The 24,543-nt window shown below is 41.1% G+C and overlaps 3 protein-coding genes across 3 annotated transcripts in view; 1 reads left to right on the plus strand and 2 right to left on the minus strand.

The window, feature by feature from the left end:
• Window positions 1-20: 20 nt before the first annotated feature.
• On the minus strand, window positions 21-6,121 carry pdia4 (protein disulfide isomerase family A, member 4). The gene is made up of 10 exons (XM_012863203.3): window positions 5,819-6,121; window positions 5,322-5,499; window positions 4,506-4,711; window positions 4,281-4,419; window positions 3,963-4,168; window positions 2,768-2,926; window positions 2,469-2,620; window positions 2,112-2,268; window positions 802-1,035; window positions 21-682 (listed from the first exon to the last, which is right to left on the minus strand). The coding sequence occupies exons 1-10, from the start codon at window positions 5,892-5,894 to the stop codon at window positions 270-272; spliced, it is 1,920 nt and encodes a 639-aa protein (XP_012718657.2). The 5' UTR covers window positions 5,895-6,121; the 3' UTR covers window positions 21-269.
• A 6,916-nt stretch (window positions 6,122-13,037) lies between these two features.
• Window positions 13,038-15,305, plus strand: cbln17 (cerebellin 17). Its single transcript, XM_036125753.1, has 4 exons — window positions 13,038-13,290; window positions 14,584-14,646; window positions 14,813-14,941; window positions 15,025-15,305. Exons 1-4 carry the CDS (start codon window positions 13,038-13,040, stop codon window positions 15,303-15,305), a joined length of 726 nt encoding a protein of 241 aa, XP_035981646.1.
• Window positions 15,306-15,664: 359 nt separating this feature from the next.
• The window catches only part of LOC105926536 (polycystic kidney disease 1 like 1), a 28,748-nt gene continuing 19,869 nt past the window's right edge, over window positions 15,665-24,543 (minus strand). Inside the window, exons 31-48 of the mRNA XM_036125754.1 lie at window positions 24,446-24,540; window positions 23,999-24,354; window positions 23,796-23,880; window positions 23,501-23,683; window positions 23,189-23,307; window positions 23,006-23,116; window positions 22,818-22,923; window positions 22,575-22,637; window positions 20,698-20,777; window positions 20,353-20,587; window positions 20,170-20,274; window positions 19,823-19,960; window positions 19,604-19,738; window positions 19,230-19,445; window positions 18,928-19,089; window positions 17,201-17,362; window positions 16,181-16,284; window positions 15,665-16,101 (exon numbers count right to left, since the gene is read on the minus strand). Of these exons, the coding sequence (XP_035981647.1) occupies window positions 15,858-16,101; window positions 16,181-16,284; window positions 17,201-17,362; window positions 18,928-19,089; window positions 19,230-19,445; window positions 19,604-19,738; window positions 19,823-19,960; window positions 20,170-20,274; window positions 20,353-20,587; window positions 20,698-20,777; window positions 22,575-22,637; window positions 22,818-22,923; window positions 23,006-23,116; window positions 23,189-23,307; window positions 23,501-23,683; window positions 23,796-23,880; window positions 23,999-24,354; window positions 24,446-24,540 (2,699 nt within the window). The 3' untranslated portion in view covers window positions 15,665-15,857. The remainder of the gene's footprint in view (window positions 16,102-16,180; window positions 16,285-17,200; window positions 17,363-18,927; window positions 19,090-19,229; window positions 19,446-19,603; window positions 19,739-19,822; window positions 19,961-20,169; window positions 20,275-20,352; window positions 20,588-20,697; window positions 20,778-22,574; window positions 22,638-22,817; window positions 22,924-23,005; window positions 23,117-23,188; window positions 23,308-23,500; window positions 23,684-23,795; window positions 23,881-23,998; window positions 24,355-24,445; window positions 24,541-24,543) is intronic.

Below are 24,543 nucleotides of genomic sequence, written 5' to 3' on the forward strand. Positions count from 1 at the left end.
ACCATGACAAGGAGCCTTTCTGAGTGTTGGTGCACCAAGCCACCATCGTTTTCAGCTTTATTTTAAAAACGCTCAGTGCTTACATGCTGGCAGAAACAGAATCTCTTGGAAAGAACAGAAACTAAAAAAAAGGATGATTGGAACGTGTCATCACAAAGAAAGTCAGTAACACCGTTTAGAAACCGCTGCGTTCCCGTCGGCCTCCCAGGCTCCAGCTGAGCACCGTTAACGAGTCCTTAGCTCCTCGCAGAGAGAGGAGGCAAAAAGGCTCAGAGTTCATCCCTCCTCTGCAGCTTTGTGGCGTGCTCCTCCACAAACTTACTCAGGCCCTCCACTGTTCGCTCCCCGCCTTCCAGCTTGACGGGGCTCTGCTTCCCGTTGCTGGGGGCGAAGTATATCGTGGGGAAGCCCTCCACTTTGTAGCTGTCGTGCGGCACGTCGTTGGCGGTGGCGTCCATCTTGGCGATCACCAGGTTCTTCTCGGCTTTGTACTTTTTGCCCAGCGCCAGGTAGTCGGGCTCCAGCTTCTTGCAGTGGCCGCACCAGGGAGCGTAGAACTCGATCAGGACGTCCTTCTGGGGGTCCATGACGATTTCGTCAAACGTCTTTCCCACCACGACCTTAACCGGTCCCTTGTTGTTCTTCGGCACTGGCTGGGACTTGATGATGGGTTGGAGCTTTCCTGCAAAGAAGACCGTGCATGTTTAAAAAATAAATAAATAAATAAATAAAAACTGCTGCAATTGTACAAAGGAACGTTTTCACGACAAACTTCCTTTATAGTGTGAAACAAAGACTCACCTTTCTTAAAAGCAACAACAAAGTCTCTCAGCACCTCCGAGTCAAACTCCTCGGGCTCCATGGCGAACTTCTTCCCTCCGTCTGCCAAGATCCCCACGTTCACCTCCTCCCCGCTCTCGCTCAAGCCCAGGCTCTTCAGCTCCTCGGCGTAGTCCTCCTCGTCGGCGATGGCGAACGTGTACTCCGGGAAGTCTTTGGCGACGCCGAGCACCTTGGCCCTCCAGAACTGCGTGGCTGAAAGCGAGAGACAGGATGAGAGGGTCGCTCGTGCAGAGACCGCCTCTTCTCAGATGATGAGCAGCTGTCTGGAAACGTTTCTGATCCGCTCCGAGATTAAAGGTTGAAACCACAGAAACGCCGTCATGACTCAGAATGCAAACACGCTCTGAACAAATAAAACAGGAAAAACACCGGCCTGAATCCATCCAGTCATTTTCTATGCCTATTGTGGTGGAGAGGGATGCTGGTGCCTATCGCCAGCTGTCAATGTCTCACACACACCTAAGGAGAATTTAGAGAGGCCAATTAACCTAACAGTTATGTTTTTGGACTGTGGGAGGAAGAACGACATGTAGTGAGTTTTATTGCACTTTCTCCATCACAGGCCAACACAACAGCTGTACAGAAATTTCCAGGTGTGACGTGAATACCTATGCATCCCTCTCTCCTCTGATGCTCCTGGAGCAACCGATTGCCTTCAAAAAAATAAATAAATAAATAAATAAATAAATAAATAAAAAGGAACTCGCCATCTCCAGGGTGAAGAACACAAGCAGATGCTCCTTTTCTGCAAAGACGACCGAGCCGAAGGACAAACTGATCGCTGCTAAAGACTAGGGGTGTGAATCACCAGCTTTGTCACGATATGTGATACTGACAGCATCCTTCCAATTTTAAGATAATCTACCACCTGTTCATTTCAGTCAAAATCTTAAAAATGACATTAGAAAAAAAATAATTAAATAAATAAAAAAAGATATTTTCTTTTTGCTTCAATGTAACTGGATCGTTAATCATTTAACTGATATATCGCTGTATCGTTACATTTCTACTAAAAACTATGTGCAACTGACTGCAGCCAAACGTAATTATAAAAAGTATTGACACAGGGGGGGTGAATACATATGCACGTCTCCCCCTCAGCATTTTGACAAAAAAAAAAAAAAAAAAACATTAAAATAATTTTCCTTCCTCTTAAATACTATAAAAGACTTTTGTTCTACCACATAAATCCCTCTACCATCCATTAAAGGTCGGGGCTGCAGCGCGTCTAAATGCCTCTGAATACCTCTCCGGGGCGCCGCACTCACCTATCCTGTAGTCGAAGCTGAAGTCGACTCCGTAATACACGACCACCAGGGGTCTCTTAGCGTAGCGTTTGGCATCGTTGCTGGGTTTTCTGTGGCCCACCAGGGGAAGGGAATGCTTCCTGAAGAACTCCTGGACTTCAGACACCGACGTCGACTCCTGCAGAGTTCACAGCAGGCTTGTTTTAAACGTTGCTGCTCAATGAAGCACATTTCACGCTTGCATCTTAGAGGCAAAACTAAACTGAAACATTTTCATATTCATACGAGTTTCACAACCAGTGGAAACCCTCCAAATTTAACTAGGACCAGTAGAAAAAACAAAGCAGTGAAAGAAAGAATGGAAATAAAAGGCGTCACCTTGACTGAAAGTTTGTTAGATGCCGGCTCATATTTTGAGTGGAACTTCTCAGGCTGAACGATGACGATTTGACCGGGAGACGCCTTCAGCAGTTTGGCCACTTCTGAGCTGAAGGAGTGACGGAAGGTGAAGTCCTCCCTCAGAGCGTTACCTGCCAGAGAGAAAGAGAGAGAGAGAGCAGACCAAATGACTCCAGAGATCCGTTTAGAAACAGCAGTTCCTGCTCGGGGGGGAAACCCCTTAACAGGAAGTCGTTTGCAAACTGGTCACGCCGTTATCCCTGAGCAGAACTACTTACAGGCTTCGATGTAGAGCTCGTAGGCCGCGTCCTCTTCCCCGGAGAATACGCCCACTATGACGGCGTCGTCGCCATCTTTGATGAGCTCCTGCACTTGCTTTGCTGCCTGGACCTGCTTAGAGGGCGGTCCCGCCTGCTCACTCATGAAGTCCACGATCCCTGCAGGTAAAGTAGATGACCAGCTTGTTACAGGTGCAACAAAAACATGAACACAGAGCGTCTTTCTTTTAGGGCTGGACGATAATTCAACAACTATATCGATAGATGGCTGTATATTGATGATATAAAAAAAAGGTTAAATAAAAGAAATTCAATAGAATACGGTTTTCCTTCCTTTTGTATTCTAGCCTATCACGTAGGTTAATATTACAATCATTACATCCTCCCAACCAATCACAAACAGACCCAGGAACCAAGCTCCGCCCCCTTCAAAGAGCACATGTTTTTTTTCCCTTTTAGAATTTGCAGTTCTGATAAAAAGTTGGTTGAATAAAGGGTTGAGTTTGAATTCAGCGTTTGTGTGTTCTGTAACTAAAAAGTAGGCCACTAAGCAGCAGCATAAAATGGTCAGGGCTGCACTTAAAGTACATGTTTTCAATTTGTTGATAATTATTGATATTGATCAATATGAGTTCTATTTTATCAATAAGCCTTTTTTCCCCACCCTATATCATCCTGCCCTACTTTCTTTCCCCAGTGCCAGACTGAGTGCAGAATGTGGGGAAAAACCTGTAAATACTAAGTCTGCTGTGCATGAGTGTCATGTTATTTGCCAATTTTTCTCTTTTTTTCCCCTGTACATCCTAAACGATGTCTGCCTCTAAGTAATTTTACAGTGTTGATTCATAATGTGAATTTATTTAACTACAGGATAAACAACAGCAGGCGACGAGCGATCGGAGCAATAAGGGTTTGTCTAAACGATCACTGCTGTCTGCATTCAAATGATGCTTACTTTATGCAAAGCAATATGTTGGTGAAGGTTTTCAGTCATCCAGGTCATGATCAATCAAAAAAAAAAAAAAGGTTAAAAAAAGAAAAACTGGACTTCTATTCTGACGCTGAAGACGTTGAGAAAACTTCCTGGACGGGAAGCGAAACTTCTTCAGAACAGAAGTGTAGTTTTAATTTTTAACCTTTTTTCGGATCCAAAGCAATAGAAAAAAAAAAAAAAAAAGTGGACACGCCCACCTACCGTACTTCTCCCTGGGGCCGTTGTATTCAAACGCTTTGCCCTTCCTGAAGATCTTCAGCGTGGGGTAGCCGGTGACCCCGAAGCGCGAGGCCAGCTCCGTCTCCACCGTGGCGTCCACCTTGGCCAGAGGAATGGGAGGCGAGCGCTGACTCAGCTCCTTCGCCGCCTTCTCGTACTCCGGGGCCAGACGCTTGCAGTGTCCACACCTGCAGACGACAAACCGCTTTCCAGTTTTTATTCCATCACCGAACCAAAGACGGGAAAGACGACCCGTTAAAGAAAATCGTCACAGTTTGCGGCGGTCAAGACGCGGCTCACCACGGCGCGTAGAACTCCACCAGGATGATGTCTGCCTCGTTAACCGTTTCATCAAAGTTGTCCTTCGTCAGCACCAGCGTGGCCTCGGGAGGCGGCTTCCAGTCCGGCTGGGACACCTCCAGCACCCGCGCCACGATGGCTGCAACCAACAAGTGGACCCGGTGAGCAGCGACCCCGTCACCGTCAGGCTTCTAGAAAACCTGCAGCCGCTTGGCGAGCTCTCACCCTTCTCGGTTCTCTCCCCGTCATAGTCGACGGGCTCTCGGTTTTTCAGGATCTTGATGGTGGGGTACCCGGACACGTCGAACCTGCCCGCCACCTCAGTGGCCTGCGTGGCGTCCACTTTGGCCACGGGGATGGGAGGGTCGTTCTCCTTCAGAGCCTGAGCGATCTTCTCGTACTCTGGGGCAAACTGCTTGCAGTGGCCACACCTGACACGCGAACAAGCATACAGACGTGAACGTTCGACAAAGCTGCTGCTGCTTCAGGACACAGACTTATAATCCGACCCAATCTGTATAATCTGATTGAATTTGACTTTGGAAAGTTGACATGTTTTATGAATTGGCGCTGTGCAAATTAAATTTGATAGACGGGGAAAACGATTCCCCAGCCGTTTAGTTTGATCTTACAGATGTTACAGTTCCTTTATACTTTTTCCACATCTGTAACATTGCAACCACAAACCTCCAGGTATTTTACTGGGATTTGATGTCATAAACTAACTTCATGTAGGGAATATTTCTAAAGTAGGAGAAAAAAAAACGTAATTGTTTTCCTGTGTGGCCTTTTTTGGAAATGCTTTTGCTCGTCAGACAGAGGTGATGAGAGGGTGCATGAAGCCAAACACAGGGCCATCTTACTTTGTGTTCCTCTACGTCATAAAAATCCTAATAATAATAAAAATAAAAATAATAATCATAATAATAATAATAATAATCATAATAATAATAATCATAATAATAATAATGTGTAACTGTGACGTGACAAAACGTGAAAGCTCCAGGGCGTATCTGCCATTTCCGAGCCCCGTGAACGTACCAGGGTGCGTAAAACTCAACCAGAACCGTGTCTTTTCCCTCCATGAAGGTGTCAAAGTTGCCGTCGGTGAGAACCAGGACCCCGTTCTCCTCTTTGACCTCCGTGTCATCCTCCTCTTCCTCCTCCTCATCGTCACTGTCCTCATCAGCTGCCGCCTCCTCTTTGTCTTCTGCAGCATCTTAACAACAGACAGGAGCAAAGACTCAGAAACCAGAGGCAGAACGAAGCAAACACTCAAGACCCGGTACTTCAGAAAAAAAGGCAACCAAAGCACCGCCAACACGTCATGAACGTGATAGTTTTAAACGCTATCGCCATTGTAACTCAATATTCCTCCTGCTGGCTTTTCAGCCTCATGCTAAGCAGCAGGCTAATTATTACTCAGCTAGCAGCAGGGGGGTCAAAGGCGACAGCCCGACAGGAAACACGCCTCAGCTGCGCCAAATACGCGCTTTTCTTTAGCGTTTTAGGTGAGAAAGAAACGGCAGCAGACTCACCTTCCTCACACCTGCACACTGTCGCCAAGTGTGCGACGCCGAGGAGCACAATAAGCAGCAGAGCAGCCTTCCTCATCGTCCCCGCCTGCGGTAGCCCCTCACCCGAACTGAACTCTTAAGAGCCGCCGAATGTCACCAAAGGAGTCCCCGGCTGTGGCGCACAGAGACCCGCTGCTGTCCGGATCAATACTGGCTGCGGTGGTGATGCTGTGCCAAACCTTCCGCCGTGCGGTTTCATCCAAACTCTCACTTCTGCAAACGCCGACGCCGCCTCCTGCCACCGCAACTTGTCTGACCTGCCGCGCTCCGATTGGCTCCGGCCGCGCGCCGTCGGCCAATCACAAGTCGCCACTCAATTCCTCCGGCGTGAAACGTTGAGGGTTGCCATTGGATACTTGTGTTGATCTTTTGTCTTCGTCTCTTTGAGTTTGCGGGCGAAAGTTTCAAACTACCGCCGATCTGTTTATCCTTGGCGGAAAAGGAGTCAAAGAGACAAAAGAACCTGTCCACAAAATACGACAATTTAGTAAAAGTCACCCATTTATGGAACAAGATTTCTCATTCTCTTTATCATTCTTCTGGAAATCTACTTGGATGCTCATTTTCTAGCTGATAAAACCACCTTCTGAAACACTTTTTATATTAATTCTTGCCAAAACGTTCAAGCTGAATCGATGGATGTCATGTTGTCCTACAAAGAGAGCAATGATCATGCAAACAAAAATCCTTCCATCGACATGATAGTACTCCACACAATGCTTAGTTAGCATAAAGTTGTTTATTCAAGTGCACTACCATTATACTTATTTCATACCAAAAAACGAGGCAGTGTACTTAAAGTTTACTTTTTTATAAACTATATCACATGTACTTGTCAAAAGTATAGTGGAGTATACTTGACAAATCTGAGACTAAGTACATTAATACTAAGACTTACGTCAGTTTATACTCATACTTACGTATACTTAATAAAATGAACTTCAAGTATGCTACTTTTTGCTGAGTGCCCACTGTCACGAAACAAATACGGATATTTTAGCAGATTATCTCAATTACAGTGCAGTGGTAAAGTCTGCATATCCTCTTTTCACATGCTGTGGCATTAGAAACCCAAACTTCATTGTCATTTATTTTAATAGGGCATAATATGGGAATGAAAGGAAAATGATGCATGGCTCTGTGTCATATTGCAAAAATAAAAAAGTGAACAATTGCTAGAAAAATAAGGAGGGCGTTTCTACTCAGTCCTGCTGACGCTTTGAAAAACTACATTTCACTGCAGTACATCAGAAAGTTTTTTGGGAATATCTCTACCGGCTTTGCCCATTTAGAGGCTGACATTTTTGCCCTTTCCTATTAAGACAAATAGTGGCACTGACTTTTATTCAGGTCTAATTGAGTAAAGGGGGATGAGCTATCGCACTTTTCAGATTTTTATATGTAAAAAAAGTTTGAAAACCACACATAATTCCCCAAATGAAAGATACATTGATGTGGACTGGGCCAGAGGCCACAGTAGAGCAGATAGCAGATTTAGATAGAGCTGAAAATCCTACACCAAGATGTAGGGTAAAGGTCCTAAATTAACACTTTTTTTTTTCTTCAAATTCTTAAATCAAATAAAGGCACAGAATTAAAAAAAACACTAACCAGCAATAACTAAATAAAAAACTTACTCAGCTGTAATCTTTCGATATGTTCTGTTCATACTCCACCTGACAGGTTTGTCAGTTTAACACCGGCAGGTTGCTCCAACCTTTCAGACAGGTCACGGTGAACTTTGTTTGCTCACGCTGTGAGTGCACTGACTCACGTCCAGCCAGATGCAGGGTGTCCTCTCGTCTTTCATCAGCCACAGATGACAAGCAGAGGACCCTGCAATACACGGGTGAGGTAAAGACAAGAGGAGAAAAAGCAGATGATGGGGCAGAAGCACTTAAAACACTAATGAGGGAATTTAAGATTGCCCCACACAACGCGAGTGTGACCAGACTTTGGCAAAAGGTGCTACTGGGCATCTTTCCAGTGATCAACCTGGTAAATTTACAATAAGCTGGATGCAGATGGACTGGGTGGACTGAACCATCAGGACCAAAATCTACGCGCATGAGTCCAAACTCTTCCATTTTTACTGTAACGGAGTCCAGTACAAGTGCCGCATAAGATTACCTCTGACTTTCACAAGTAAACTAAATGTATTTTAATCATGTTTGTGCGGCCTAAACCAGCAAGCTTCTCTGAATGGAAGCTGGTGTGATCAGAAACCATACAGCGCTCATACAGGATACAGAGATAAGCAGCAATAACGACCATCAGGACAAACGACAAATTAAAGTGATGAATTCAAAAACTACTTAAATATCTTTGCTGTCTAATCCAATGGTTTCTACACAAACCGTCTGTTCTAATACAGCATGTCCAGCCAGGTCTTTTTATTGCTTGTGTTCACTTGATTTATAACATGGATGTTATGTTATACCAGACTTTGACCCAGAATACAACTTTGTTTAAACAGAGCTGTGTTTTGTGGGTGTAAAAGCGTTAAATAGCAAAAAACAATTTAAATAAATCCGTGAGGTTTTCAATTGATGCACACTGAAATCTGGAACTTTATGTATCAATATTAACATGAAATAAAACAAATGGTTTACTGCATTTTTGTGCTTTGATCTTTTTCATCGTTATGGAAATTATATGTCGGCTACCTTTAATGGCATTTTAGCATTAACTATATGTGTGAATATGTACATAACATTTGCGGCATGTAACGTGTAAATTTGTATGTATTCCGACTCTATATCCATTTATCCATACAGCGCCTAAATAATCTTAAATGTATAATATACGTAGAAATCCAATATAACATCTATACATGCATTTAATACATGCTTGTTTATAAAGCTTCTGTTGAAAAAAAGAAGATAATTACAGTGGCACGAACAATCATCATTTCCTTGAGATTAAAATTAAAGCTACTGTATGAACTAAACACAAAAACAAGCAGCAACTACGACAGCAAGAACAATAATAATAATGTTATACATTTTGTCCGGTGATCAAAATAATTTTTATATGATGGTCACAACTGTTTTATGTTTGAATATTGCTTTATTTCAGTATTCAGATTGTTCCACATTTAAACTTCCCGTAATGATTCACGGAAATGTTTTCTAGCGTTTCTTAATTAGCACTTTTTAAACCTACATTCCTCGGCTGATAAAGTCCCTCTGGGTCCTGGACAGTTTTCTGGTAATTGTTTATTTATGGTTCAGAGCTGTCTGTATTTACATTGTCCTCCAAGGATTTAAAAAATAAAGGCCAACAGCAGAGGAGCTACTGAACTTGTGGATTGTGCCTATTTATGGGAAACAGCGCTCCCTACTGGAAGGTTAAGTGCAGAGCATAATGATGTCACAGTTAATTAGATCACCTGCATGAATATTTCTATCACATTTCTTATTATTAAAATCCAGATACCTTCCTAATTTAAGATAATATCTCATAATCTCATAAAATATCTAATTTAATGTATTTTCCTTGTAATTCTTTATTTAGATTTATTGGCAAAATGTCTGGACTAACCTATCTAACTTTTCAACTGCCTGAAACACGAGGGAGATGTATTTCTATTCATTATAGTTATGCTTTTGTTGTCAGAAAGGATTCAGTGAGATTCGTCAAACAATCCTGAGTAAAACATCAGCTGAGAAAAATGTTACACCAAAACCTTACAAGAATGTTGCTAATAAAAATTTTAATACAGACAATTTCATATACATATCGTCAAATGTTAAAAAATAATTAAACGCTTTGTTTTAGTATAGAATCGGTATGTTGAATGAAAAAAGAACCTAATATAGATACAAAATAATAAATATAATGGTAATTATTACTGAACAATCACAGGACACACAACACTCGTTTTATTCATTTGATTTTATTTATTTGAGGTAATGTCCAATGAAGAGATAAAAATCCCCTTTTCTATGTTTGCCAGGCATTCCTGGCTGAGATGGATAACATATCATAAAGCTACAATTAACAAAGTTAAACAGTTAAAACACAAAATGAAAATAATGACCATCAAATGAACAAGAAGCAATAAAGACAACAAGCAGATTATATATTTTTGTGAGCAGGAATTGGAACAGAAGCTCAGGTTTCATGTGCTTTCTCTCTAATCTATCCAGGATTAAAATTAATATAGATTTTAATGTGAAACTTTTAGATAGATATGTCTTCTAGCAATTACAAATTTCTATTTTGTAACTGGTCAGCAGCAGTTTAGGACAGTTTATTTCCTCTTGTTGCTCTCTGGTCTACTTTGCTGCAATTATCAAAAATAAAGCATTAAAATCATAGGTGACTAATCAGAAACACATGTTTATTTCTCACACGTCTTGTGAGAAATAAACATGTGTGCTCAAATATGAGATACTGGGGTGCCACCCCCTGGTGGCGCCACTGCTCCTCCACGATTGAATTAGAAATTATTTACACAGCTGACATTTTTGAATGATGTATTTATTTATTGGAGATCTTCTAAAACAGACGCATTAGATATTTAATAATTTTGGCCGAGGCTACAACCCAAATTCAAGTAAGGGATTGTTTTGCCTAAAAGGTGCCAGCTCTGGCATGCCACCATATTAGTCTCAGATTTATCAGTTCCAACATGGTAGTCATGAAAAAGATGCCAATTTTTGCTAATATCTAATTTGAACACATAGGTAATAAAGCTCCAACATTTTCTTTTGCATGGGTTGATTATGAATTCTAATCATAATGATTGCCTAAAAATCACCATAAGTCCAACTGTATTAAGACAGTTAACCAAAAAGATACAAGCACGAGGCTTTAGACAGCAATAACCTTACACAAAATAGGCTCTAACAACTGTTTTTATGTAGTAATTATGAGCTAAACAGTTCAACTTTATAGTTAACATGAATGAGCCCATAAACTCTCTGCACTAAACCGTTGGAATAATTAAATAACTAAGATGCAAAGTTGATCAACTGGTAACCGATGAGCAGACAGAGAAATTATACATTTCATTATCTGTCTCTTGCAATAAAGGAAAGAGTTGCAAGGTGTTTTATAGTCATTTAAATTTCCTTTAAAAGTGATTAGTCTGGATTATTAAGGACTAAAAGTAGACCTTTAGCATTTCTAAATCTAAATCCTCAAATTTCTAAATCTAAATTACTTAAATAAACCTTACGTGTTGGGAGATGTTCTTCTAGCTGGTTCATTTCAATAACTGGAAAATATAAAGTCTTGATCAATACAATAAACCATCAGCAGTCTGTTGGTGGATCAGCCCTATCTTATTGTGTCAGTTCTTTTAGCAGAAAATCTTCAGCAGGATAAACAGCTGTATACTGAGATAGCAAGATCCAGTTTAAGCATGACTGTTTCCCTAGAGCTGAATAATAAAATACAAGATCACTCCTTAATAATAGCCAAACGTTACAATAGAAAACAAATATTTGATTGAAAAGTGAAAGAATCTTGTTCCCCAAAAAGCCCACTTTCTTCTGTCCTTTAACAAATCTATAGAAAATCACATTTACTTTACATGATATTAACAAGATTTTAATGGTGGAATGTTACTAATGTGTTTTCTAACTTTCCTGATATGCAAGTGATCATTTACAAAATAAAATACATTTAACTCAGTCAGATCATTATCAGTCAACATCCTTCATTGGTTTAGGTCTTGATTTTGTACTTTGTCATGTAGTACCTCTTTATCTTTTTGTTCAAGTGCACATCCGTTTTAAATAAATGTAAATGTTAATTTTCCTGATTCATTACATCATACTTTTGTTTGTGCAACTGATCATTGGTTATAAAAATTACATTAGAAAGTTACACTTAAAGCTTATTGGATCTGGCTATATTTTTGGAATCACTTGGATGTTTTGTTTGAAATGTTGAAAACTGAAAGGGAAAAACGTCATGTAAGTTAAAGAAAGACTCTAAAAAATAAAAGAGTTGAGCTACACAACTAAGCTGTCTATTGTGACATGTAACATGTATTGCATTTTTCTCTAAATGTATTTGCCTGTTTCTTACGCTATTATTTCCAAAAATAAATGGGCCTATTCTTATTTAGTCTGACTAATAACTTATTTTTTTACATATCTATTTAGTGTGACTTGAGAAATACAGCTGTTTTGTTAATTCAATTTATTTTTGCTTGTGTAAAAATTGAGACATCTGTTATCCCTAAAACCATTTTCCCTGCGTATTCAAATTTAACCATCAGTTTTAAGAGCATTCAATGCTGAGGGGTTAATGTGCAAAAGTTGAGTTTATATGTCCTTTTAATTCTGAAACAGATGTAAAGTCAGGTCTGGTATTAAAACAGCTTTTGTTTCTCTGTACTAATGCACTACACTGACATTTAACTAACCATCTCCTGAAACCTATTGCTAACTTTAATGCAGGAAATAAAATCTGGACCTAACAAGAAACAGCACAGTAAACATAGAACTGTGATGATCCTCTAATGAGATGTGGCTGATATTTATGCAAATAATAGATTATCAAATAAAACTTCTAAATTCAGCTCAAAATCATATTGTTACTTTTTAAATACAGAATAAAATTCTTTGACTGTGGAACAATCCAGCAATTCAAGGTTACGTGCCTTCTTTAGATTTAAAGAGACAGCACCAAAACGAGTTGCTGTCAGATGAACCTTAGAACAGAGGGAAAAAAAGGGGAAATGTGGGAAAATAATTAATGAAGAATTCAGACCAAAGCATTGCAGCTCCACAGTATATATGCTACAACTGAATGATTTCAATGTGGAAAAAGAAGAATGCCCTTCAAGCATGAGATCAGTTTTTAACCTCAGCAGTGGCATGAAGGCTTGGAGTCCTTTTATTGTCAGGGATCATCTACTATTCATTATCAATACTGTTAGTCAAATATATTATTTCTGATTCTATATCTGTTTTTATTATACCTATAGGTCAGCTGATGGGGGAGTCACCCCATAGTCAGAGGAGAAGGCCAAGATTTTAATCCATGCCCCTCCTCTCTGTCCTACTTGACTAACGCTATCAAAACAAACCCGATAAAAGACCAAAAACACCTGTTTTATTCTCAGACGCTTGTTTAGGGGCGGGCTTTCTGTGTGCATAAATAGAGAAGCTGTGCCAACTCTAAAAGACTCCTCTGCAGCAACTACAGGAGACATTTGACCATGAGAGCCGCGATTCTTCTGCCATTACTGCTCTGTTGGGCCCAGGGTGAGCGTGATGGTACTCTGGAGAAAGGCAGAGCTCCAGCAGTGGAGGGGGACCTTCAGTTTGAGCTTCGTGGTGACAAAACAAGCTATGATGAAGACAGCCAACCGATCGACGTCCAACTTGATATTTGGGCTGAGCTGAAGGAGCTCAGAGACATGACCATTAGAATGAACGTTGAAATAGAGATGCTAAAGCAAGAGAACTCAGGTAATGCACACACTACAACACAACAATGCCAGTATTAAAACAACTACTGACAGTTGTTAAAAAAAAACAGCAACCCAGATTTGAAAGCAGTATATAGTCTGCCAAAAACTAAGAAGTTTGAAGTTAATATTAAAATTCAAATGTTCTCTTATTTTAAGTCACTGTTTGTTTTTGAATAAAATATATGTATGTTTACAGTTCTGAAGTCCAGAATAGTCCTCAACAAAATGCAAGTAGCATGAATTTTGATCTTTGACTTTCTATCCTCAAAAGCTGAATTTCATTATTTAAGCAAAATTAACTCTTAGCCTAAAAAAAACAAATTTCTTTGCATTATGCAACCATATAAAAGAGTTTTGTTTTCATTCAATCTGTTGTTGCATCATTCTGTTTGTACGAAGGAGAGGCCATCTGCAGCCACATAGGACTGTTAGTGGCCTGCAAAAGTATTCATAGCCCTTCAACATTTCCACATATTGTCACCTTAAAACAACAAAGCCAGAGGCAGACACCGTGTCTACTTTTAAGACTAGGCTTAAAAAATAATTTTTTGACAAAACTTTTAGTTAGAGTGGCTTAGGTTATCCTGAGCTATCTCTGTAGTTATGCTGCTATAGGATTAGGCCTGCTGGAGGACATCAGGACCTATTTTTCTTTCTCTGCTGAGTTCTCCTACTGTTCTCCAAATTGCATTGTTTGTTATTTCAACTTTTAGCTTTTTGTTGTCTGTTTTTTTTCTTCGTAGTAGGTACACCTGGTCTGGTGCTCGGTTTGCTGTGACATCATCCAGGGAAGACAGATCATCTGCTATTACCATGTAACATAGAAAGGATTCCTGGATCAATATGTGCTTTTGTTCTGTACTGTTTTGTGTCTCTGCTCTGTCTTCTCTAACCCCCAGTTGGTCGAGGCAGATGGTCATTCACACTGAGCCTGGTTCTGCTGGAGGTTTTCCTCCCTCTTAAAGGGGAATTTTCCTCTCCATTGTCACTTCATGCTTGCTCAGCATGAGGGATTGCTGCAGAGCCATCAACAATGCAGACTGTCCACTGTGGCTCTACGCTCTTTTGTGAGGAGTGAATGCTGCTTGTCAAGACTTAATGCAATGTGCTGGGTTTCCTTAGATGGGAAACTTTTTGACCGATTTGTATGATTTGATTGTGATGTGTTGTGAATTGGCATTATATAAATAAAATTGACTTGAATTGAAATGTTGCTCTAAGGTTATGGGAATTAAAGTTATAGTTGTTATCTTTCCCACATGACGATTGACCCATTCGGATGTGTCTCCAGCGCTGAAAGCCAGAGTGACCTCCAGTGAGATGGAGGTGGAGGAGATCAAAAGAGAGAATGCAGGTATGATAATTAGGAAAAGTCAAAAAATTATAATGAAATAGGAAAAATGGGTAAAACAGACACCTGGTGAATTAGGTATACATTTTACGAAGTATTTGACTTAAGTGAGGTCTTGTAACTCTGATGCTTTTCTGAACTAAAACCCTCTCTCTTCATGTTTCCACAGCTAGACCAAAGGTGGCGTTCTCAACCGCCCTCTCAACTGCTGGACCCATTGGACCCTTTAATACTGATATTACAGTGAAGTTCAGTAAAGTCTTTACTAACTTCGGCCAAGGCTACAACCCAGTTACAGGTACCAACCTACTTCACCCACACTAATTAACTAAGTGCACGAATTGAGCTGAAATTCAGTGTTTATATCTTCTGTTGTTCCAGGTATCTTCACAGCCCCAGTCAGAGGAATCTACTACATCAGATTTAATGTGTTTCAGCCCAGACAAGATCTCGGGGCTGGTTTTCATTTGTATCATAATAGTTGGAAAGTTATGAGTGGTTATGTGGCAAGTACTGGTAGGAGTGAAAGTGCATCTAATGCAGTTATACTTCATCTTGAACAGGGGGATGTGGTTTTCATTAATCTTGTAAAAGGTTGCACTGCGTATGACGATGGCAATAATTACACCACTTTCAGTGGATTTTTGGTTTTTCCCAAGTGAGGCTGTACACACAAAACACAGAGACATGTAGTTAATTCACAGCCATCATAAGAACAGAGATATGAGCTTTAGAAAATAAGCCCAGTTTATTTGTAAAGCGTATTTTCCAGACAGTCTCAAAGCAATGGATAACAGGTAAAAGTCAGTTACAAACTGTCTGAAACAAATTACAAGATTCACATTAAACTGGGAAATAAAAACCTGATGAAACAAAAGGGGTTTCTAAAGATTGCCAGAGTCCATTAAAACGACGTCTCAGAGGAATATTGGTCCACAGCTTTGTAGCCGACGACAGACCGGCCCTTTCCCCCGCAGCTTTCAGCCTGCCAAGAGGAAGGCTGCACATTACCAACTACCACGCTGATTTGGAAAGTCAGAAAAACTTCACTATTTGAGAAACTTGAATAAATGTTTAAAAAGGTTGTGATATTTGATCCAGACTAAGGGTAGTTTTTGCCTACCGAGCCAGCCATGTGAAAGAAAATTAAATTCTGTAAACATCCAGTCGGTGCTACATCTCTACAGAAAGAATTGGCTTACAGTGAGACTGGATCATGGTTTTCCCGTTCCCGGCTCATTATGGACCAGAGCCTCCACCACCTTAGAATGAGTTTTAATAAACCAGCAGCTGCCATTTGCTCTGGTTTGTAGCTCCGGACGATTGTCACAAATATCTTCAGCCATAAGCCTTTTCAGGGATGTAGGCTCTGAGGAGGCCAGCCAGTTTTTCATTTTTAACACCTCATCTGTTCCTTCTGAAATGGTTTGCATTTCTGCTTCCACCTGGGAACTGGTGCTAATAGAAAATAAAATTTACTTGTTAAAAGCATTTCAAAGTTGGTTTCAGAATAATGATGCAAGTCAGATTCTGCTACCTGAACAGGTGAGATGCAGACGAGGACGTTCCTTTGTGGGCCTCATGGGTTGCTTTATTCTCTCTTTTAATTTTTTCCACCATTGTCTTTGATGTCAGACATTCCTAACAGAGTCATAAATTGCTTAGAATTAGTCTTAATTTTAAACAATGTGTGCATATAGAATCATGAAAGGAAGAATACATCCCATGGTTTGATGCATTTTCTGGTTTTATTGGTGTCCTGGATTGCTCTTCGTCAGAACTTGTCATTGAGCCTTCCCAACATCCATTTCTGCTCATCTCTCTTAATTTCTAACACTGACATTTTAATAAAGTTGATATCCAGACTTTGACTTGGTCATTGCTACCCCTTGATTTTTTTTTATTTTATTTTTTTATTTATTTTTTTTATTTTTTCAGTCATCCAGTTTTAGATCTTTCTATCAACGACTCAGTTTGGGGCAAAGCTTCAGCCGTTGAACATATGCCCTAAAATTTGACTCAACAATAGCTTGTTTTTACCGAGGAGTTAATTAAAGCCAATGATTTATATGTATAAAGCCTCCCTTGGTAAAGCAAATACACTATGGCAAAATGCAGAACTACGGCTGCACATGCATGCACACTTCAAGTTTATGTATTTGGTTAGGTTAGCGGCTAGGTTAGCGGTTAGCGGTTCCTTGTAGCTCCGCTGCTCACACTGTAGACTTTGATGCGCGCATAAACAGCACAATGCATAGAAGAATATTGTATATTTAATCTTAAAATTAAGCGTAGAAGAAGACTTAATCTCTTGTGAATCAATTTTTATTTATTTAATTTACAGTTTTTGATTTTAATTTTAACAAAGGAAATGTTTATTTATGGCCATTACATTTTCTGTATCGTGCACCTCGTAGCGGCAGCACCACACTTTGGGAATCCTTGTGTTAAAGTATAGTTTCTGTTTCAAAAGTGATTTCTTAAAGAAGTGACAGATCAGGAGGACCGCCGACAGGGGGCAATAATCTTTAACAAAATGTCTGCATGTTTGGCTCACCTGTGTTTCCATGTGGGAGGACGGTGGCGAGGCTGAGATGACAGGACTGGCCTCCTCTCTGTAACCATGGGCTCTCAGAGTGTGCTGCATGGTGTTGGAAAGGACGCTGAGTCTGAACAACAGTTCATCCACTGAACTCTCCAACTCCTCCAGAGCATAGGTCTTAAAAAAAGACACGGGCTTTTACTAAAGTGTAGCAGGGGGATTTTTATTATAAAAGTAAAACATTCACCCCAAATCTAAAATCTCAGTGCCAGCTCAATCAGCAGGCTTTTATTTTTTTTCTCGTATTAAAGGGGACATAGCATGCTTTTCAGTTCTTCCTTTTCACATTGAAATACTTCAGTCATGGCCTATATAAAGTGGAACTGCAACGTTTTGGTCTGAAATCCTCGTTAATTTACCTCCACGTTCCCCTTTGATGCCCGTGTTCTGAGCTGCGTCTGAGAGGAACTGGTTATGGTGCCGTCTCTTTAAATCTAAAGAGGCTCTAAACACGGTCCTTACAAGAATAACACTTAGATGTTAAACCTTTTGATTTTTATTAAACATAAGGTTCTGCTGCGCCGCAGCTTTTGTGGGTTTGTTTCTCTGCTCTCGAACTGGGATGCATGTGATTTCCTTTGGCTCTGTCTACGTATTGATCTGTATACTGTATATATTTCTCTAGATTAATTTAATGGTCTCAAACTCTAGTCCTTCTCCTGCAGCTTTCTGATGTGTCCCTTGCCCTACATAACACAATAAAAGTTAAACTGCCTCCCCAGCATGCGGTCAAGCTCTGCAGCGCTCTGCTAATGAGCTCATATTTGAGTCAGCTAAGGGCGCTTAGATCAGCCGACCTGCTTCTGTTGGTTGGACCAAAAACGATCGGGTCATTTTAGCCACGGCTCCAAAATTACCAAACAGGTTAGCATTACATATTATGCAAGCTTCTTCTCTTGCGGTTTTTAAGTCGCTCTTTAACACACTTATTTTCTGTGACTTTTGACCCACCGTGAGTTTCTTTGCTGTTGTTTTGCGCTTATTTAACTGCAGTGTTTGTGATACGTTCTACTCTGCTTATCTGAAAAATAACTGATTGTTTCTGTCTTGTTTTGATCTGCTTTAGCACGGAATAACACGTTGGTTAAAATAGTTGTTTTTTTTTTAATTTATTTTATAAATAAAATGGATTTGGATTAGAAGCAGAGACCTATGTAAAAGTTGCAGGACACCGGCCCACGTGGACCAGAGGTTGAGACTCCTTTGTTAATTGGATTTGTTTTACAGGCACGGCGACTTGAGACATTTGTTGTGAATAAACCTAATAACAATGAAGTGAATCTAACCGAGTCATATTATTGTGAGATCGGGCACTGTGTGGTCCAGCGGTAGAACGGACGCACCCTGTATGGAGGACACAGCTGAGAAGGGTTTGATTCCTGCCTCCAGGCTTTCACTGTGTTACTCTGGTGTCTCTGTCTGCCCTTCTTCCTGTAAAAAATCTGTATAATCTGATTGAATTTGACTTTGGAAAGTGCCTTGAGATGATACGTTTCATGAATTGGCGCTATATAAATAAAATTTTATTAAATTAAAGCTATTAATTAATAAAGGTCTTTGGTGCCACAAGATGTTTTGTAAATAAATGAACAGAATTCAGTTTATGTGGAGTCGTCATATGGTTTATTTCTTTTATTAATTTCCTTTTGAATTGTATTTCCCAGCTTAACATTTTTCCTTACCCTTCTTTTGTCATAGTCGTCCGTCCTTACGTGTCTTTTCCGTCCAGTGAGTTCAGACAGCTTCGTTTTTAGGTAGCCTAACAGTTCTCCTGTGGTAAAATCAACATTCCTGCGCTGAGCTCTTTGAGCAGTTTTCGCTAACGAGGATATCGCCCCAATTACCTGTCAGAAAGAGACGGGGCTGTCAGGCCAGTTATTCAGATATCTAAAATCCTCTTTCAAAGTCCAATTTTAATCAGTCTGCTAGATAATTACGCACGGGGGTTAAATAATGAAACAGAACATAAATCTGAAATATGTACCATTGCCGTCCACACAGCAGTGGTTGTGAGAAACCGAAGGGCCCAGTGAGAGACATCCTGCCCTGCGTGGAGGCGGCTCTGGGTGACCCGGGGCCCACGATAATGACAGAGCAGGGTCTGCAGGGAGCGGGGGAGCGAGCTGAAAGCCCAGGAGCTTTCTGCATACAGCAGAGTAGCTGAGCCGGACAACGCCAGCAGAAGCGTCAGACCTGAAACCTTCCAGGTAAAACAGCATTAGGTGTTTCTGTGACATTTTGGGAACCGCATCAAATACTTCTCTTCAAATGGGGAAGATAATCATGTGTATATGTGATGCTTTTAATAAAAAAAAAAAATACAGTTTTTATAGTATTTTTGCTGTATGAAGTGTTTACCAGAAGCCAAAAGAGGCTGGAGAGCGTCTGTGAAAGGACCGCAGCCGAGGAACTGAAGGTTCTGTTCAGCCCAAGCAGAGCAACACACTTCACGCTCAGGAGGAAGAGGATAACGCCCCAGACTGTACGGATATTCTGCAGAGACAAAAACGCATCTCATGTCAGAGCGACCTAAATGCACATGAAATCCCACGGCGGTGCTGTGTTTGGGTCCCTCGCCTGTTCCCAGTTGGCCACAGCGCCGACGTCGACGTGTCCTCTGTGTTGTGTCTGCAGCAAACGTGCGACGTCCACGATGACGGAGGAGCGACGGATAAAACAGCCGTAACAGACCAGAGTCACCGCCAGCAGAACGGCCTGCAGACGAGAGACACAGCAAAGAAAAGCCGCATTTAGATTATAATCAGGCAGGTTTCGAATCTTTATCAAAGTATTCAGACATTTTCTCCGTGGAGGGTTTGATGGTGACAGCTTAGCCTTTCAGAAAAGTCTCTGTGGTCCAAGTCTAAGCGGGTGTATGTCTATCTGTGTGCGTGGCCATGAAGGAAAAGATTTGGTTGACTCACATCCAGCCACGTGCTGGGTCTCCTCCAGCATCCCATCAGCCCTTGCTGCGCAGCAGAGGACGCTCGAATGGAGGCTTGTAGTAGAGACAAGAAAAGGAAGAGCAGCTGGCGGAGAGGAGGAGAAGAGATTACGTGCTGCAGTTTCTTCCGGCGTGCTCCTGCGTCTTTAAATGAGGCGTTTACCTGGCAGACCGTGGCGACATGGTCCCGCAGCGCAGGGCTGTGCAGCACTCTCACTGAGCGGACGCTGGCAGAGGTCAGCAGCGCACCGTCAGGGCGCCGCTCAGCGACCAGACTCACGCTGCTGAACAGGCGAGGCGCAGGGCTGTACACGGCGAACTGAACCTTCAGGGCCACCGTCCGTCTGCCGACCCAGCTGCTTGTCCGCAAGCTCTTCAGCTTTGATGCAGCTTCGGACCTGCAGAAGGAGCCAGGCCGACTTCTTAAAACCGCGAACCCGACGTCACAGACTCAGCGTCAGCAGCTGTCGGCGTGGGTGAACCATGTTTGTGTCTGTGTGGGTCTCACTTGGTGCGGCCGAAGCTGACCGTAGCAGCTTCCTCTGGACAGGGGCCTTCACGTGTCTGTTGGTTTGCCAGCGTGGGATTCTGGGATATATTGAATATGAGGGAGACGGGAGTGAATTGATAATTGATGCCGTTTGAAAATACATCCAAGACACCACATTCAGTAAAAGATTAATAAAATACATTTATTTTTCCAATAAACTGTACAGAATATTTTACTGCATAGATGATTTTAACTATTTTTTTAGATGATTAAAAATTCAGAATCATGACAGATGCTGAACTGACCGCATAGATCAGTGATCTCCCAATGTTTCAGCTTCTTTTTTTACTATAGCGGAAGAGATTTGCACCCACACCCTTCCTTTGTTGATGCACAAATGCCTTGCTGAAAGAACCGATAGATAAAATTAGGGCTGGGCAAGTTAACGCGTTCTCGTTTCAAAGTATCCATGTATTTTTGCCTGTTTTTCCCTGCCATTCACTATATGCACGCGAGAAAGCAACAACAAAAAAACGCGTGTTAACGTCAAATAAACATGCACGCATATCGAGTTAGCAAGCATTTCAGTTTAAAGTTCTTCCAGCATGGAATATGACAGAAACAAGTTAGTTGGAACCACTGCCAAGTTAAACTTTGGTATTGAACATAAAATGGTAATGCTGCTCCCTGCTGTTACCTCAGAAATTGCCTGTTTTTGGTAGATTTTTTCCCCATAAAGAGAATTCCCTGTCAGTGGCAATAAGCTTTAATTTATTATTATTGCTATTTTTTGTTTTACATGTTTAAGTTGAGCTTTACACTAAATATGTGTTACTGATAAGTGCTACAAATGTTACAACACTTTTGTTCATATGGCAGCAGAACATTAAAATAAAAGTGCTCTTTACACTACTTTTGAATTCATTCTTGGAGTTTGTAAATACAATGCGATTAATCATGATTAATCAGGCAAATTATGCGATTAATCGCGATTAAATATTTTAATCGTTGCCCAGCCCTAGATAAAATATAACCACAAAAAGCTCTAAATAAACTGTCACATCAATTTTTTTTGTTGCTGTGACAACTGTTTTTTTCTACCATAAAAATGCAGGTAACATAACATTAGTGATTATTATTTGATTTAACGTAATCTGCCCACTTCACTTGTTTCTAAATAAAACAGTTTAATAAGCAGACGATGAACCTGAAGTAAATTTTGCTCAAACGTTTAAGGAAGCGTGGAGCAGGTGTGCGATGCAATGAGCCGTTTGAACATCATGAATAAATAAAGTGACTGATTAATAATATAATCAAGCGTGGCACGTAGCAGCATAACCATTATCTGACGGACTTGTTTGGGAATGTCTTGCTTAGAAATCAACATAAAAGACTCTGTTACAATCTATCAATTAATAATGCATTAATTTTACCAAGTTTGCATGTCAACCTGCAGAAAAATTGCCTTTTCTTTCAGATACAACAAAGTCATTTTCCCCCTTGTATATATGCATGCATGTAATGTTTATGTATGTGAATATATGTGTGTGTATAAGTTCTGTACGTGTATATTAGCAGGCTGGGTGGGAATGTTTGTGTTTTCATACATATATTTCTTTTTAATGCAGCTTTTTAATTTAATGTAATTTAAATTAATTACAGACTTTTAATATGTTGATTCTTGTCTGTTTTTATAACGTTTTTTTAAAATGTTTTTCACGTTTGTGCTGCTTCACTGAATTGCCCCTCAGAGACAAAGTTTTAATTGAATTAAATTAAATTTAACTGAACAGAAGAAATCTTACAGACTTTATTTCCTTCACAGTTGTAGTTTATCCTTCACCTTAGCACCGTAACTAATCCCTGTGAATGAACACGTGTCTCTCCTAACTTACCCGACACAGCCTGGAGAAATCCCTCTTCTGTACGACGGGCTCCCCGATCAGAACGTGAGGTTGCTGAAAAAATATTCAGTGTAACATATAAAACACTTTAGCAAAAATAAGAATTTATTTGTTATTTATTTGTTTTACAGATCAAAAGGCAAAAATAGTTGACGTTTGTGTATATCTTACAGACGAAAAAGCACATTTACATCAGAAGTTTGGTTGAACTACTGGATTTTAGTTTTAGCTCGCCTCAGTTTTCGCTGATGATTCCTGGTACAGTGAATCCAGCAGAACCGACTGCGTCCACTTCCACCAGTCCTCGTGTGTTTTTATGCCGTTAACGGAGTAGCTCTTCCTGTCAGAAGGTAACATAAATGTATTTATCCTATCTTTATGACTTACGGATGGATCGAATGTGTGAGATGAACGCGTGTTACCCCGTAAAGTGTCTCTTTACGGCTTCGTTGAGACTCTGATGTTGTTCCACAGAGCTGCCAGAGATTATAAACGCCGTCAGGAGGAGCATGACGGCGCAGAGCAACGAATCCCTGCGCGACAAAGCAAAGAGTGAACTCTTGTTGCGAACCTCTTCAGATGTTCTTCTAAACACAGAGGCAGACCTGAGGGTCTCCTGGATCAGAGCCTCTCTCCTTCTCTTTCTACGAGTTCTCCTCAGCTCCGCTGGAGTCGGCGGGCGAGCGAGACGCAGGAGCCGAGCCCTCTGCCGAGCCCTGAGCAGCTGGGGAAACAGGAAAATACTACTAAACTCATGCAGAATGGGCTTGAAAGAGGACTGAAGCATAACCCAGTAGAGGAATGTTAGACTATAACTTGAAGAGGACACTAATCCATCAGTCTATTGTCCTTGCATTTTATAAAACTTTCTCTATAAAATAAATCAAAGTGACGTTTAGTTTAGTCTTATTTTTCACCCTTTCCACAGATGGGGAAGTCTCCTGACAGACAGCAGAGGTTGTGAACCGATCTTCTGCGCCATCAGCATCGCTCTTGCTCCGCAGGCTCGTCTCCATTTGTGATTTCCTCCCGCTGAAAACGCAACGCGAGTCTGCGGCCTTCTTGTGCCAAATGGAGACGATCGTTGCCACGGCAAATATCTGGAGGAGAAGCATTAATAAAATGGTTTTATCAATGCAGGATATGAAAAATGTTCCTGAGCTTGGTTAAATTGTGTTTATTTTTTAAAAGAAGTCGTGTTTTTATTATTACCAGAGCAGGTTGGATGAGGAACATACAAGCCATGAGTGAAAAGCAAAGCGAGTGGATCCAAAGCAAAGCTTTGCTGCTGCTGAATCTGACACACACACACAAAAAAAAAAACAAAAAAAAACACAGATGCGTATTGCTGGAGTATTCATGACACACTCCTGCATTTTCTTTCAAAAAAGGCAGAGACGTGAAAAACGCTGTACCTCATTCCATGCTCAGCTGTGACCGCTAAGCATGAGAGAGACAGCAGCCCCCACGCCGCCCAGGCCAAATACTGACACCCATACCACCGAGGACTGAACTGTTTCCCAACGGGGGGATCCGCATCTCCTCTAGGCGTGTCAGCCTCATACCGACGCCTCTCAGCTAAACGTTTTTCAGCTCTTCCTTCAGGGGTTTGATCACGATTTTGCTCCTTTGAAATCAGCAAGGCAGCTCCCTTGCTGCCCTCAAACACCGGACGACCATGAGTCCTTTTCCCTGTGCCTGTTTGGATCGTCGCCTCTTCATCCAGACCTTTGTTTTCATGAACGGAGGAAGCTGAGAGGATATCTGTATCCTACAGCAAAGAGACAGACTTCAGACAGAGCCTTAAATGGCTGTAAAAGAGAAGTCGGTCAATAAAAAAACAGAAATGCTTGAAGGTCAACCTGGTATTTCTTCCTTAAGGCTTCCTGTGTCCACGTCCAACGGCTGTCCCAAGGCAGGCGGTAGTCTAACGCGCTGTTGTTTGCTGAAAAGATTCCTG

This window comes from Fundulus heteroclitus, chromosome 21 (assembly GCF_011125445.2).
Source record: "Fundulus heteroclitus isolate FHET01 chromosome 21, MU-UCD_Fhet_4.1, whole genome shotgun sequence".
NCBI lineage: Eukaryota > Metazoa > Chordata > Actinopteri > Cyprinodontiformes > Fundulidae > Fundulus > Fundulus heteroclitus.